The following is a 16,249-nucleotide window of genomic DNA, read 5'->3' as shown; positions in this document are numbered from 1 at the left end:
AGACTGCACCTGGAATATTAGAGTCACTTTTGGGTGACTAGAAAATAGAAGCATTCACATTTGGATGGAGTTCAGAGGATAAAAGCAAAGTGAATAACTTCAGGAGTTTAAAGAGCGTGATATATGTATAGTATTTTACAAAGCTTATTATGAAGAGCAAGTAGCTAAAGAAGGATAATCCTTTTCATGAAAATGCAGATCGTATGTGTAATAAGAAGTAATGGAATTACAGTTTCAAAATGTAATAATTTGAATGTGTAATAATTTTTCAGAAAAACTTAGTCATGTAGGGTTTTAACACACACTGCAAGCTGCCAGTACCCTGTTTTTTTGGTCACTAGAATGAAACTGGTCAAAGGAAAAAATACAAAGAGATTGGAAAGTTTGACATTCTCTACCTAATGTCTGATTCCATTATTTGAACTGGCCAGCAGATGTATTATTCAGTTAGGTCATCCCTAGGCCAGGCTTTGGCTGTTACATTTTTTTCTTGTGGAAAAAAATAGTCTGGGTGTGATGCTGATGTGTAAAACACAGCAAGCTTGTGCAAGCCTGGAATTTCTACAGCAACTTAGCAAAGCAAGTACAGAATATGTTTACAGAAAACTAAGGAATGTTTCAAGTAAGGGTTTTCCTGATCCTTTATCTATTAAAATCAGCAGTAGTAATTTCATTTCAGTGGAAAGAAGAATACTATGTGGTAGTGCATAACATACAGTGGGATTCTTTTCCCTAGCTGTTGCTGTTTTCTTGTGTTCCTTTTTTTTTTTTTTTTTTTTTTTTTTTTTTTTTTTTTTTTTGTGTGTGTGTGCTTTCTGTGGGCATATATGATGTGTAATTTGATGTGGGAGTAAATAAAAATCCTTATAGACTACTTGCACATTTATGAATGTAAGCATTTTCTTTAAATAACAGCAAGAATCCAATTTTTTCATCCTGTTATTTACCAAAGAAAACACAGAACAGCCTCAGAAACATCACAGAGGTACAGTGTCATAAATCAGCACAATTTAACCAATTGGTTAACAAGCTTTACTAAAATTCTGTGCAAATGAATAAATAGCAGGCTGGGATTTTTTATTGTATAATTTGATTGTTTGGCTGCTTGTTTTACACTTAAAACTGAACATGGAAGTGGAAGTGGAAACGGTTTTCCATCAAAAGAGGTTCCTTTAAACTTCTGAAAATTAGACTTATTAAAAAGACTGGAAAAGACAGTTAAGTTACTTTCAAGACCTATTACAGTATATTCAACATTCAATTTATACATCAGAGATTGTTATAGCAGTTTTATTTATCCATCCAAAGCTAGACTGATTACTATGGAGCTACTCATGAAACATTAATAGAGCACTATGTTCAATGCTAACATGATTATGGTCTGACCTCAGCAGCAGTACAAAGGACAGAGGCAGAAAGTGTCCCTGATAACATTACCCTAATGCTGGGCTCATCAATCATAATCTCCCAGTTTACCAGGGGAAAAAAATCCACGCATAAAACCTTCCACAGATGTGCATCTGTAGTCCTACTCAGCCTCTCAGTCCCCACAGACTCAGAGCAGTCCAAGAGCCAGAAATAGAACAGATTCAGTCAGTAAGTCAAGCATGTTAAATCAAGGCAGGGAACACCACTGTGAAACACTGAAGCACAGCTTTTATAATAAGCATTCTTTAGTTTAGAAACAAAAGATGCAAGATTGTGTAATTCAAAGTTAATTATAATGATATTTTAATTATGGCTTATGCACATATTAAATTACAAATTGCAGTGCTCAGAAAAATGTATTCATGATAAATTATATTTTTGAAAGACTAAACGATGTCTTGTTTTTGTTCTACATAGTTTGTTCTTATTACATAACTGTTACTAAGATTAAATTTTCTTTCTGTCTCTGAAATGATTTATTTGCACTCCTCTGCTGCCAATTGCATTTTTGTACCATTCCCTGGCTATTCAGAAGGATGCATAGTATTTCATAATTAAAAAGCTTCTTGAATAGTCATTAGAAATATCTAGCATGAAATCTTTGTGTTATGAGAATCTAGAAGATCTTTTCCTCCTCACCATTTCTTTTCTACCAGATAAGAAGTCGATAAGACTTGATATTACTTCCTAAAAAGTCGCTTTGATTTTTTTTTTTTGTATTGCCAGGTTATGCAATTAAAACTTGTTTAGGCAAAAGAGGTTTCAATCTACTTCAGATTTTTAAATTACTTTTAGCAGTGGTTTTTTTTTTTTTTTAACTTGCTATACTGCTGAAGAATCTTACTTGTATCGTGAAGACGCTTACATAAAGGATCAGTTTCTCTGCAGATATCCCTGAGTGACCCAAATCTGTATGGTGTACTTCTTTGTCACTTCTTTTAAAATATTACTTTGCTTAAAAGAACATAACTAATCTCAGATAGCAGTTTTGCCTGAAATACTTTATGAGGAAAGTCAAGGATTTAACTTTGATAGTCAGTGCAAGGAATAGTAACTGTAGAAGAGAAATATTTGGAGGAGAGAATCTGCAATTGCTGCAGAGGACTATGGATACGAGGGGAGAGGAGAGGAGAGAAACCCATCTCACAGGCTGAAATGTTTTTGAGCAGATCTGTAAAACCAAACTATCTCAGAGTAATTATAAGAAAATATATTTAAATATATTACATATAATTTAATAGCAAGATGGAAAGGTTTTTGGAAAGACAGATAGCATATGGATATGGAGGGCAAGGCAGCAAGGCAGGAACTGCAGAAAGAGAAGGTGCAGCTGTGGTCCAGACAAGTTGCAGCTCTAGTGACAAAAAATACTTGGATAGATATTTTATAAATCCAGAACTTCTGATGTTTTATACAGCATATAGTCTATATTACAATAAAAAACACTGCCTCCTACTGACATGCCTGTGAAAATATCTTTAAATATGAAATTTGAATGACCATAGGGGAAAGTGTGCAGCATTCATAAAGGTCATAAAAGAGCTATAGTAAGAAGCAATTTGGTTTATAATAACTTTATTTCATTTTAACATCAACTTACTAATACCTTTTTTATTTTACAACAGCCATAGGTCAGATTTTCAACCTGTGGAACATATGTACATTACACTTGCCTGTTGACACGCAAAACCCACCAAATATGCATATACTAGATGTATAATTATGCCTGCATTTACCTATTAGCAATAAAAGCCACTCCACTGGAAACAATAACATAGGTAAACACCTTCGTAACAAAGGTAAACACCTTCCTTAAAACAAAACTCATGAAAAAACTTGACTGGAATTTTGCTATTTGAAAATGAAGCCCTAGTAACTGTTCAAATTAGTTCATTTTGGGAGTGCTTGAATAAAACTGTTTTGTGTACATTTTAGTTATGATAGATAACAAGGTGGATTTTGGTTCATTTCTGTTTAAAAATATTTAAAAACCATATTATATCATTATACAGATATTACATAATTATATAAGTAATAATTTTTAAATGTTTCTATAGTTCATACTAAAAGTGATCATAAAATTAGAGCCCTCAAAATAATTTAAATCCAAAGTGCTGATTTTTATTGCAATCACCAGCCTATTTTAAGGATATTATTGTTATTTTCTGTATGTTTTTCCTACTGTACCTACAAATTATGTTTTATACAGAAAATTCCCTCACCCTATTCCCTACTGAGCATTGCATATTCTTGAGAAACCAAACGATGTACCGCTGACAGTGAACAGCTCATAAATTTTCAGGAGGCACTTACATGGAGGGGAGTAGCCTGTGCATTAGAGCAAATTAGGGAGAGGATTCTGCAAGTATCACATGAGTAGCATTGCAGAAGTACTTGGAAGAAACCAGGTCAGACCTGATACAAGAACCTTTTCCCGGACTAAAATAAATTCAGACTATAAAGCCTTGACCCACTGAGGGCGAGGTGGGACTTTGTAGCATTTTGGTGCCCCTTTCTTGAGGACACCTTTCCTGTTTTTCATGCCTGGTGCCATACCCCACAGGACCCGACTGGGAGGCTGTGAGCAGCACACAGCACGATTTCATCCTGCAGCTGGAGGCTGTGCAGTGCTAAAGCCCATGAAGAGCCCTTCTTCTTCATAGCTCTGGCTTCTCTCTCTACCTTCTACTTTGGTCCTTTCCCTAAATTCTGCATCAAACCAGTGTTACACCACACAGCTTCCACTCTTCTGAAAAATATAGCTCAAAATAATTATACTCCCTTGCTATACATTTCCTCAAAGTTTCTTCAAGAAACTAAGGTTCTTGCCCAAGGAATTAAGGACCATTATACCTGTAAACATAGTACAATAAATCTGTTAAAATAATTGGAGACAAAGACATGATATGTAGTTGTTGAAAAGTAGATAATTTAATAAATAATTAAATATAATTAAGTAGTTAATTAATTATTAATTATTAAATAAATTATTAAATAACTATTAATCAGTGAGAAATATAAGTTCTCCAAACCTGCCAGGGTCAGTAAGACCTTCTCTAAAATGAAAAGGTGCTGAGTAAGGGCTGGTCATGTAAGTGGAAACTGCCTTAGGGAAATAAAACATATGTGTTCAACTCTCTTAAGTCTTTTAACTTGAAAGGTCAAAAAAAGTGCAGTTCCCCTCATGAGCAAGACTGACAAACTGGTAACAACGAACACGGTACTCAAGGTACTTTTTACCTGAATCTCCAATGGCAACCTCTCTTCCCACACCTCTCAAGTGACTAGAATGCAAACTGTGGACTCAGGGAACAATTTCCCTCCCACTTTAGGAGAAGATCAAATTGGTGGCCACCTGAGGAACCTGAGCATGCATCTATGGCCCCTAATGTGTTGAATCCCAGAGTCCTGAGGAAATGACCTAGTTGTCAAGCCACTCTCCACAAAATATCATGGCAGTCAGGAGAAGTCCCTGGTGATTGGAAAAAAGACAGCATTGCTTCCATTTTTAAAAAGGGTAGAAAGGAGGGCCCTGGGAACTACTGGCCACTTGCCTGGGAAGGCCATAGAATAGATACTCCTAGAGGCTGTGCTAAGACACATGGAGGGCAGGAAGGTGATTTGGGACAGCCAACATAACTTCCCAAGGGGATGGCATCAGTGGACAAGGGAATTGTTCCAGGTGTCATTTGTTTGGACATGCTTTTGACACGGTCCCTTGCAACATCCTTCTCTCTAAATTGGTGAAAGTTGGATTTGATGGGGGGACTGTTTGGTAGATAAGGAGTTGATTGGACAGATGCATCAGCTCAATTATATCAGTGACAAGTGGTGGTCTGCCCTGGGGCCAGTACCATTTAATATCTTCAACAATGACATAGACAGTAGGATCAAGTGCACCCTCAGCAGATTTGCAGATGGTACCAAGCTGAGTGGTGTGGTTGACACACCTGAGAGCTGGGATATTGTCCTGAGGGATCAGAACAAGCATAAGAAGCAGCCCATGGGAATCTCATGAGGTTCAAGAAGACCAAGTGCAAGATGCTGTGTCTGGGGTAGAGAAATTCCCAGTATCCATGCAGTCTGGGGGACGAACAGATGGAGAGCAGCCCTGCCAAAATGACATGAGGATGCTGGTGGATGAGAGACTGGACATGAGCCAATAAAGTGTTTGCAGGTTGGAAGGCCAACCTCATCCTGAAGCAGCATGAGCAGCATTTCAAGGGAGGTGTTTCTGCCCTTCTCTGCTCTGCTCTGGAGGGACCCCACCTGCAGTGCTGCTTCCAGCTCTGGGGTCCTCAGGAAGGACATGGACCTGTTAGAGTGGGTCTATAGGAGGGTCACAAAGAGGACCAGGGTCTGGATTATCTCTCCTATGAAGACAGGCTGAGACAGCTGGGATTGTCCAGTCTTGAGAAGACTCTGGGGAGACCTTATTGTGGCCTTTCACTACTTGAAGAGTCCAGTGAAAAAGATGGGGACAAACTTTTTAGCAGAACTTGTTGAGATAACATCAGTGAGTAATGGCATTAAAAGAAAAGAAGATAGATCAGACGAGATATAAGGAAGAAATTTTTTATAGTCAGGATGATGGAGCACTGAAACAAGCTGCCAAGAGATGTGGTGAATGTCTCATCTCTGGGAACATTCAAGGTCAGACAGGACAAGGCTCTAAGCAACCTGGAATAGTTGAAGATGTCTCTGTTCATTGCAGTGGGTTTGGACTATATGACCTTTTAAGGTCCCTTCCAACTCAAACTGTTTAATTATTCCATGTTTTTGTGATTCTAACACCAGCGAGAGGATATTAGATGAGAAAAGTGTGAAATACACTCATTTAAACCAAGCATCGATTTTTTTCAAATGTATTGTCTAATCTTTGAGTAATCAAAAGTTCTTCTGTTTTCCTGAAATTATCTTAATATTCTAGAAATAAAAATGCTAATTTTGACCAAAGAAATATGTAATAATTTTTTTGTTAATCACATGTTAATAAATAAATAATATATACAGATCAAAAGAAACTTTTAATATGTGGACTTGAGATACTCAGTAGAGCTCTTAGGCTTATTGCTGCAAGTGGATTTGATGTGGATGCTAGAAAGATAACTGGTTTTAAATTCTAAATTCTTAAAAAGCTTTATCACATACAAAAGGAACATTAAAATTTGAGTACTTGAAATAAGGAAATGCTTTATTAGTTGCTGCTGTAGCATACGTAATTTTATTCTTGCATACTAGCATCCTGCATTTTAACTAATATAGAAGTCCTATGAAAAAGATTATATGGAATTATGTAGTTGCTGACAATATAATGTTGTACATGCACAGTACAATATAATTAAGGATATGGCATTTTAAAATTATTTGTTGGGAGGCATGCTTTGAAATGAATTAGTATTAGTTTAATAGTATTAAGCAATGTGAATGCTATTTTGATAATATTGCATTATGCATATGATGGCTTCTGATTTTGAAAAGGAAACAACAAAATTTTATGGTTGTCTGCAACATTTCTTTATAGCTTTTTATGGTATGCTGAATTTAAGCCCTTGAAAACTGAGCAACATGTCAGCTCTTAAGCCAGAGCCTTCCCATCCATTTTCATTAGAGATAATAGTCACTAGTTTTGACAGAAAAGGGTCCAGTTTTCCACTAAAGCACAGAGTGGTTCTCTTCCATGAGGAGCATTACAGGGAAAATCTCTGAGGAACGGTTGCATGATGACCCAGGCATGGTTTGCCTTGTCTGAGGCTAGTCCTGCTTGTGGGGTGGTGAGGAGGGGGCAGCTGCCAGTAAACAGGGCATGGCATGGTGCTACAGTACCTGATGATTAGTTCTGAAGCAGCCACCTTTTGATGTAAATGAACAAAATGAATAATCTTTTCCCAAAGTTTATCAACTTGTAAAATCTGAAATTTCCTCAGAAAGACATGAAGTTCTGTCCTAGCTGGAAAGTGTTCATACTGAGTAGTGGCACTGTGAAAAAAACAGTGAAGGAATTTCCATTTTAGATTTAAGACTAATTATAACTATTTTGAACATGAGTTGGAAGACTGCTTTCTTGAATTCTCTTTCCCATTTCCATCTTTTTTGTTTTTTTTTTTTTGACAAATTGCCTAACCTACTTGAAAAGTCCAGAATTTATTAAAATACTTGCAGCTAGGAGAAACTCAGTAGCTGAGAAGAAAATTAGTGTGATATAAAGGTGAAGGAAAAAGAGAATATTTTTACTAGTAATCTCAATAAAATAAGTTATATTTTTTAATGTTCAAAAGATTTCAAATATATCAAATAAGCCTGAAGAGAAAATGTAAGGATGCCTGCTATGTTTTCTCAGTTTTCCTAATCTGGAATTTCCCTTGCAGGCCCTGGAAAGCGAGTTTGTATCATGTCAGCTTCATCAGTGGATTGACCTTATATTTGGCTACAAGCAAAGAGGACCAGAAGCTGTGCGTGCACTCAACGTTTTCCACTACCTAACATATGAAGGCTCTGTGAACCTGGACAGTATCACTGATCCTGTCCTCAGGGAGGTAGGTGCTTACTGTCATTGCATGCTAAAAACTGCTGTCATCTCACAAGAAATGGTACTTTTTCCATCTTTCACTGCTGAGCAAAATGGATGTGTTTGACTTGATTCAGGATTTAGGCCCCAGGTGATTTTAGAAGCAAGTTTGAATAAAATAGCAATAAAACAAATGAACCTAATAGATTTAATATTCAGTTATGGTGTAGGAAATTATATTGCAATACATATTCTTTAATATAGTGTCTGCTACGTTTTATAATTTACTTGTATTAAGTCCACTTAGTAGAACTGAAAAACTGGAAAAAAACTTGCATCATAGTCACAGAGGACAAAAATCTAAACTTTACAGTCAGATGATGGTAAAAGTGTGTCTGAGAAAGAATGTATTTTCTAGACTGACTGCAGCAATTATCTAAATTACTTTTAATCACATAAATTCTCATCAAACAGTTATCAAAATAGAAAATGCTTTCTATTTGTTGTGCATTCAAGTACTTATATTTATATATATGTATGAATTAAATATATGTACTTTTGCAATATATACAAGTGAGTGTTTTAAATTAATCAGTAAATTAAAAAAAGTTCTAGATATTGTGCTACATTTTCTTCCAATGACTGTATTTGTTTTCACTAAAGTAACAATTTTAATTGTGGTTTTCTAGTACCTATTAATTTGCATGATGACTTTCTAGCAACATTCATTTGTTGACTAAAACAATTGAAATTTGGTGGAAAGTGTGAGGAAGCAACAGCTGCTAGATGAGTACTGCTGTGATGAAGCTCTACACACAATCTTCCATTCCCCCAGATAGCTGCCATCTGCTGTATGCAAAACAGTAATAATGTACATTGCCAGGCAATGGGGTTTTGTTTGTTTGTTTCCAATCTTGCAGACAGAAATCTACAGATTTCAGGAAAAAGTAAATTCTGGAAAGCATTCATTCAGCTAATTACTGAGTTTTGTGATGGTTTTGGTGTTTTTTGAATTTGTTTGGGTTTTTTTGTGTTTGTTGTTTTTGCTGCATTCTGTTACTTTTGGTGGCAGAATTAAAAAACCATTCAGATCCCAGGCTTCCTAGAACTGGATTTTCACTACCTGCCTTAGATTTTCTAAACACCTAATATTTTCTTCATTTTAAGACTGGCCACAATTCCTTTGATTCCTCCTGCCTCAAGTATTTCATGTTGACATCTGCATAATAATTTTCTGGATTTAAAATTTTGAGCATGAGAAGAGTCATGCTCTTCTAGAGATAAGAAGAAGCAATGCTTTTTAAAGTATAAAACAAGTATCAAGCACCATGAATACAAGGAATTTGCATGGCTTATGGTCCTGATCTGTATGGGCAAACACTCCTATGTCTTAACTTTTAGTGTCTACTCCCACAAGACAACTTGTAGGATTGAGGTCTATCTGTCTGTCTGTGCACCTTATCTAGCATCTTGTGACATGATGAGATTCTTCAGCTCTCCTAGGGCTCTACTTGCTTGCATATCTTGTCATCAGAAATTTAAGAAAATTCATGGAGTTGTTTTTGTTCACTTACTTGTATATCTAACTCATGCCCTTTAAGTCAATAAGATATAAACAACTTCTTAGGCAATTAACACTGTCATTTTAATTTAGAAATGATGCAATTTAGAATTAATTGCACCATGAAGTTTTCCAGGAAAATGCATCTCTCAGTATCCAAATGCCCTTGATGTTTATTTTGTAAATAAACTAAAATGTTGTGGTCCTGTGTCACAGAGGATGGTGAATGTTCCCAATACATGGCTGTAAAATAAGCCAATCAATACAACCTTATTGGCAGTAGCCATCATCAGACCGTGGGCTTAAGTAAGGCAGTAACTGTGGCCATAACTAATTTCATATTGAACTGAGTCCCACATGAATCTATCCAGTGAAATAAATCTCCAGATAAAAAATATCCTCTCATTTACATTTGAGCTGATTGAAAGATGTAATTTCAAAAGGTGGGGCCCTGTGACCTGTTTATGCTGTACTTTGGCCCTTTCACTTTCACACTTTACTTGAGCACCTCGCTTAACCACTAAAAAAGATGTTCTTAACTTTCTGTAAAGAATATTAAAATTACTTCTGTAATCATCTATCTACAGAAAAATATTTAGCAGTGGAACAACTGATCCCTGCAATTCCTTACATATTTCTCATATGCTTTGGAAGCTCTCCAAGAAATCTCTACTGTTTAGTATTGGAAAAATGGCCATCCTGTGTTATTGGTCTTTGCAGATCTATTGAATAGGAGATTTTTCCATTGGATTTTCTTTCTTCATTTTCCATTTAGAAAAATCCTACAGATAGAAACTGGGATAGCGTTAAGTTTTAGATTACTTTAGTCTATGAAATCACATACATCTGCCCCTGGAACATCTCTTTGGGAACTTAAGATTTGTACTGGATGGGTAAAATAAGTTGGTTTAATTTCGACATAATCAATTTGATTTTTTCAAACAACTTCTTAATTTCTGGTTCAACAAAAAATAATTGGTCATGATAATTTACCTCAAGTTGTTACAAGGGTAACAGGAAAGTCCTGATTTATATACCCCATGGAATAAAAGTATAAAATTGAATTTCATGGTTTCAATTTTTTATGATTAGAAATTGGTAAATTCTCCAGTTCTATCAGCTGTAATGCTCTCATAGTCACATATTGGAAAATGATTTTCATATTATAGTGAGGAGGAAAAAAAAACATGTAACAAATAAAATGAACATTTCCCAGGCCCAAAATCCTTCTTTTTTTTTTTTTTTTTTTTTATTCACTTCAACATTTTTAAAGTAAAAGCAGTGAGGTGGAACTAAAACTTGAACATCTTAAGGATATTGATTCATTCTTACTTGACAGGTGGAATAATGGTTGCAGCACTAACCACAGCAATTACAGCATTAAAATGTCAAGAAATTAGAGGTCAGAATAACAGATAATTTTCTTCCTTTTGTCAGATTAAAAATTGACATTCTTTGACAGCACAGGATTTCTGGCTGAGAAAATTATGACAGCTTAACTCATCTTGTACTTGTAAGGCAGTAATTGATAATGAACTTTACCATGACAGTCTTCTCCTTTGGAGAAACATGACAGAACATCCCTGGTACAAAGCCTGTATCTCTTTTTAATATGTAAACAGTAGTTATATTGGACATTAGATGTTATTTGGAATTGTCTTTACTGTTAGTTTACATCATAATCCAAATCCTTTTCCACTAGACAGACTTGGCTGACTTCAGGGAATTGATGCTGAGAATGCTAATATATAAAGAACAATATAGGAAATATGGTTTATTTGTAGCACTTTGATGTTATGGCTCCACTTCTTTGGTAAAATAGAGTTCCTCCCCTGGTTTCTCCCAGAATATCTGTAGATTTTAGGAGCCCTTTTCTTCTCCAGAGACCTGGAAATGAGGGCACTCAAAAATCCTTTGAGTTGTACTTTTTTTCAAGTTAGGAACTCATATGACACAAAGTGTTGTGGCTGAAAGGAAACAACACAGCCATACTGGTAATTAGAAAATGCAATAGACAAGACAAAATTATTTTTATTTATTACTACCTTAATTTAAGGCATTGTAGATGAAACACAAATAATTAAGTGGAGAGCTTAGTGCATAAAAGCCTAATCACATGTAGTACTGAAACCACATCTAACTTGCAGAAAGCTATTTGGGGTTTTTTGATTGATTTTTTTTTAATCATAGACAGATCGTTATTTATTTCCTTTTTTACACTTTCACCTTGTTTGTGATTAGAAATGTTTTGAAAAATCGTTTCAGCCTTTGGTTTGCTTTGGACTTAGGCTTTGTATCATCCTTGTGTTGAGCTGCAAATCCTGCGTAGTAGTACAGTACAATGACTTTCCTGTGACTGTTGCATCTTTACCATATGCTTACGTCTCCCCACTCCAGCAGGAGTTATTGAAAGGATGTAGTAAAGCAAGGCAATGTGAATCGAGTGGGCTCAGATATTTTTCCCAAGCACCTGTCAAGATACCTGAGCATACTTGCGACTCACACAGCAAATTGAAAAATTATTAAAATTGCTAATGTTTGACAGGCAGTTGCTGTGCCCATAAACTAATCCTAGTAGGACAGTTTTTCTGGCAGCTAACAGAGCATATGGCCTATGTAATATTTATTTCTTTGGTGATGACTTGATATTTAGCATATTTAAATAATTTGAAAAATCATAATCATGTACTAGTCTTGCAGTGCTTTTCAGCTACCCTCATTTCTGGGTTATATTTTTCCTCTTATATTTTCTTCTGTTATCTCTTTCTTTGATCTGACAGGAATAACAAAGCATCCCTCTGGATCTGCTATAGTGAAATATGCCCACAGGAAGCAGAGTAGATCACATCAGTTTTCATTCTTTTTTTCTCCTTTCATTTTTTTCCCCCTTCTTGCTGAAACACTTTTTGCTACTACAGAGGGATGACATGATAGGGCTGTCAAGACTCAGCAAGATAGATATATCTTTAACAAAGGGAGCTGGAGTGCTAGCCCTTCCCTGGTGACTGAATCTGGCAAATTTATGGGGAAAAAATTAACACACTATTCTAATAGCACTATATAACACTTTCAAGGTAGCACCAGCTATTGCCACCAAGTGCTTGTTCTTCCTTTCTCTCAGAGTTATTAGTAATTTATTCTGATTTCATTTTTAACTTGTTAAGATATTTTTCTTCTGGGAGCTGTTTCTTTGATGTGACAAGAGTATCAAAACCACCCCTATGGATCTGCTTGATTGAATTGTACCCACAGCACTGGCCACTTATGTGTTCACTTGTATTTAATTGCCTCCATACAAGGGACGGTCTTTGCTTCCTTTCTAGGAGCAATCCTGTTTAAGCATGAATATGGATAGTGGTGAAATTAGTTGGAACCTGCTTGTAGTATCAATATCTGCTTTTTTCAAAGTTGAGTTAAAGAATTCAGGTAAAAGCTGTCATCAAAGTAGAAATTATTTTCCAGTATGCTAAGGGCTCTATTCTCTAAGAAATGTGTATTACATTCTGTTGATTTTTGTGAAGAAATCTACTTCTTCCTCATCCCAAATAATGTTTTTCCTAAACATACAGAACAAATTTTTTTTTTTTATATTTATACTGGTTTGTATTATATTTGGCCTGTGTGTTTTATTGCTTTAAGGGATTATCAGGAGAATATTAATGGATTTTATAAATGTTTCACTCCGGTAATATGTATGGATAGAATAGAATAATTTGAATGTCTTTCTGGTTAGTTCAGAGCACTGTATCATTCTCTAAATGGAAAAGGGAGAGTTTTTATTTGCTATCACTTTGTTATGATAGCCCTCTGTAGATCAAGAAGCAAAACACAGGGACTTTTTAATGGTAAGATATTTATTTCAGTAGATAAAAATTTCTGCAGAAGACACAGAATATAGGAAAAGACATATTGAATCAGAATATTCAAAAAGGAATGAATATAGATTGCATGAGGTCAGTTACTACTCAGTAACTGCCCAATGTATAGACTTCTACTTGAATATTAATGTGTTGTTCAGAGAAAAGGGCTTTCAGAAGGTGTTTTCTTCAGAATTACCAAAACATTTTAATTATGCATCCAATTTAACTATGAAATTACTTTCTGGGAGGACCTACCCTAAGTAACACAAGCTATTTATGACAAGAAGTCAAAAGTCAGATTCTGATCCATACGACTCCAATTTAAAAGCATCCTTCTACCATTCCTTAAAACAATTATCCACAGTTAGATCAATGATTGATCATGATATCTCCAGTTAATGAATATATTAGAGATGAGAGATAGTCAATATTTCAAGAATCCTTGATGATCTGAATTCATGACCATTCCTGGATCATGCTGTTACAAGTTTATAGGAATTCATAACCTTTTCAGAATCAAGAAAGATACAGTCTCTTAAAGTAAACAAATGGCATTGGTTTGTGGCACACAGGTGGAGTTTTTGTCCAAAATGGCCCATTAGAAGGTTTGGGATTTGTTTATTTTTTATTGTACTTATGATTAAAATGCTTTTTATCCAGGCAGAGCTAAGCACTGCCACTCAAAGAGCGCCACCAGCTTTACATTAAGCATTCAAATGGAAGAAATGATGGTAACTTATTAAGCTGATGAGAATTGAATCAGCCTATTTATTACATATTTCAGGTCATTCATTCATCTATACTGCAGTGATTTTGTAAATAACCCAAATTCCAGAAAAATGCCTTCTAATACTTCAGCCTACCTGAAGTATTATTTGGAATAAATTCTTTTGCCCATTCTCATCTACATTAGAAATTCCATGAGCATTTCAAACCCTGGAGTCTTACTCAAACTGAGTTTAATTTTTTGCCGATATGAAAAGAACATTAACCACAATTGCTCTCTTTTATTGCAGAAATATATAAAATATAGGTCTTGTGCACAAAAATTTCTTCTTTATTGTCTGGGTTTTCTTTTTGTTTTTCTCTATATGGATGGCAGGTACCAATTTTTGTTTTTTAAAATTAGCAACAAGCATTTTCACATACACATAAAGTAATATTTTATGCAGGGGAGAGAGATGTGAAAATAACTGCAGCCAGTTGTAACAGAAATAGCTGGAAGGGACTTCTTTTTTCCTATTAGCATAGATTTCAGTTGTATTATGCTGTCATTACCTCAGCATAAATTAACCATTATTCAAAACATTTCCCACAGAGTAGTTTATTGGAACAGATATTACTCAGTCTAAGTATCTAGTCATTCACTTAGAAAGATGCAAAGCTGAGCTTTCTAAATGTTTTAAACATATTGATAATGTGCCTCTTTTAATGCCATTTTGAAGTCTGTATACAGTATATCTATATTATTGTTTTCAATTTATGTCAAGAACAAAGTGAAGTTTTGAAGAATGTGTTCTGGGAAATAAACCAAACAAAATTATTTCTTTATAAACTAAACCCTACAAATAACTGAGAACATTTATTTTGAATGTAACAGTATAATCTTGTTCCAAAACTGAAATTCTAATATACACTGAAACCTGATGAATAATATAATATTTATTTTTACCTGTACATTTTACCTACTTCCCCATCAGTCCTTTTTCAGATATGAGTTTTGAAGATTTGCCTGTTCTCTGAAATACATCTTATGCCCTGCAGTGGATAAATTGATAGCTCCAGATAGCTGGAGCCTAATCATAAGCACAATTTGTAGTAAAGAATATTGGCTTTCAAAATCTCAGTGCACCTTCTTAAGGTGGGAACAAGACAGATGATTTGTGATAGAAAGACAGAGCTGAGAGTGAAGAAATAAACCTGCATTTACTTTCTGTTCAGATGAAAAATGAAACCACTAATGTTATATTGCCTCATTCTTTACTTTGTTTTATTTCATTAACAAGAAAATATTTTATTCAAGGGGTTTGAGATTTCTTTTTGTCAAAGCAGAAGTAGAACATGAAGTCACATTTTTCGTTTTGTATAGTTTTATGTTTATGAAAAAAGAATACACATACTAGATACTGTGGTTTTCTGAGCCTGTTCTGCTTTCCAAGCATTAAAAATGTCTTCAGTCATCATGTTTGATTTCAATAATAAACCAGAAGAAAAAAACATCACAGCTAAAATGCATTCTTTGATGATTAAGCACCCTTTCCTCTTTTATTACAGCCCAGCTTTCAGAAGGCCTGTTCTGTTCTTTGCTTCCCTGTTTTCCTCATTTTTTTTTTTGTGTTTTCCTGAAGGGGAAGTTCTTAATTGTAAAAATAAGTAAAAATAAATATGATGTGTATGTTCTACACCGAAACATGTGTAAGTAATTCTTCTGGCAGCAAAGGTCACCAATTATTTGAGGTATTAATAACATCTATTTTCCACAACAATTCTCTAGACTTAATCTTTTACCTTCATTTATTTACTTCTACATAAAAGATGTCAGTGTCCCAGCAGTTCAAAGGACTACTTGCTTATGATTGTCTGAATTCTTGTCAGCTACTGGCAAAATTGCTGCAGGGTATGAGCAGTCAGTAATAGAGTCCCTTTCATTCAAGTTTTGGTTAAACTTCCTCTTGGTGTGGTATTTTCTATTTGGGTTTACCAAAAAGATCTCAGAGAGTTCAGGGAAGAGCATCCTAGTGATGAGAGTAGTATATTGACTTAAGGACAGGATTTCAAGAGCTTGACAGAGCATAAGAGTCAAAGCAGATGTATGGCAGAAAGGCAGAAATATGGAGAGTGCTCCTGCCAATGTATATATGGATATTGTTAGGTTTGGTACCAGATTAATTA

General features: G+C 35.0%; 1 protein-coding gene across 5 annotated transcripts in view; it reads left to right on the top strand.

The window, feature by feature from the left end:
- NBEA (neurobeachin) overlaps positions 1–16,249 on the top strand; it is a 451,486-nt gene that overhangs the window by 399,299 nt on the left and 35,938 nt on the right. For all 5 annotated transcript variants that reach the window (XM_021541930.3, XM_021541926.2, XM_021541925.3 and 2 more), the window contains one exon: positions 7,797–7,964. In XM_021541930.3, the coding sequence (XP_021397605.2) occupies positions 7,797–7,964 (168 nt within the window). The remainder of the gene's footprint in view (positions 1–7,796; positions 7,965–16,249) is intronic.

This window comes from Lonchura striata, chromosome 2, assembly GCF_046129695.1.
Source record: "Lonchura striata isolate bLonStr1 chromosome 2, bLonStr1.mat, whole genome shotgun sequence".
NCBI classification, from domain to species: Eukaryota; Metazoa; Chordata; class Aves; order Passeriformes; family Estrildidae; genus Lonchura; species Lonchura striata.
Note: the sequence above shows the minus strand (reverse complement) of the source record. Positions and strands in the feature narration are given on the sequence as shown.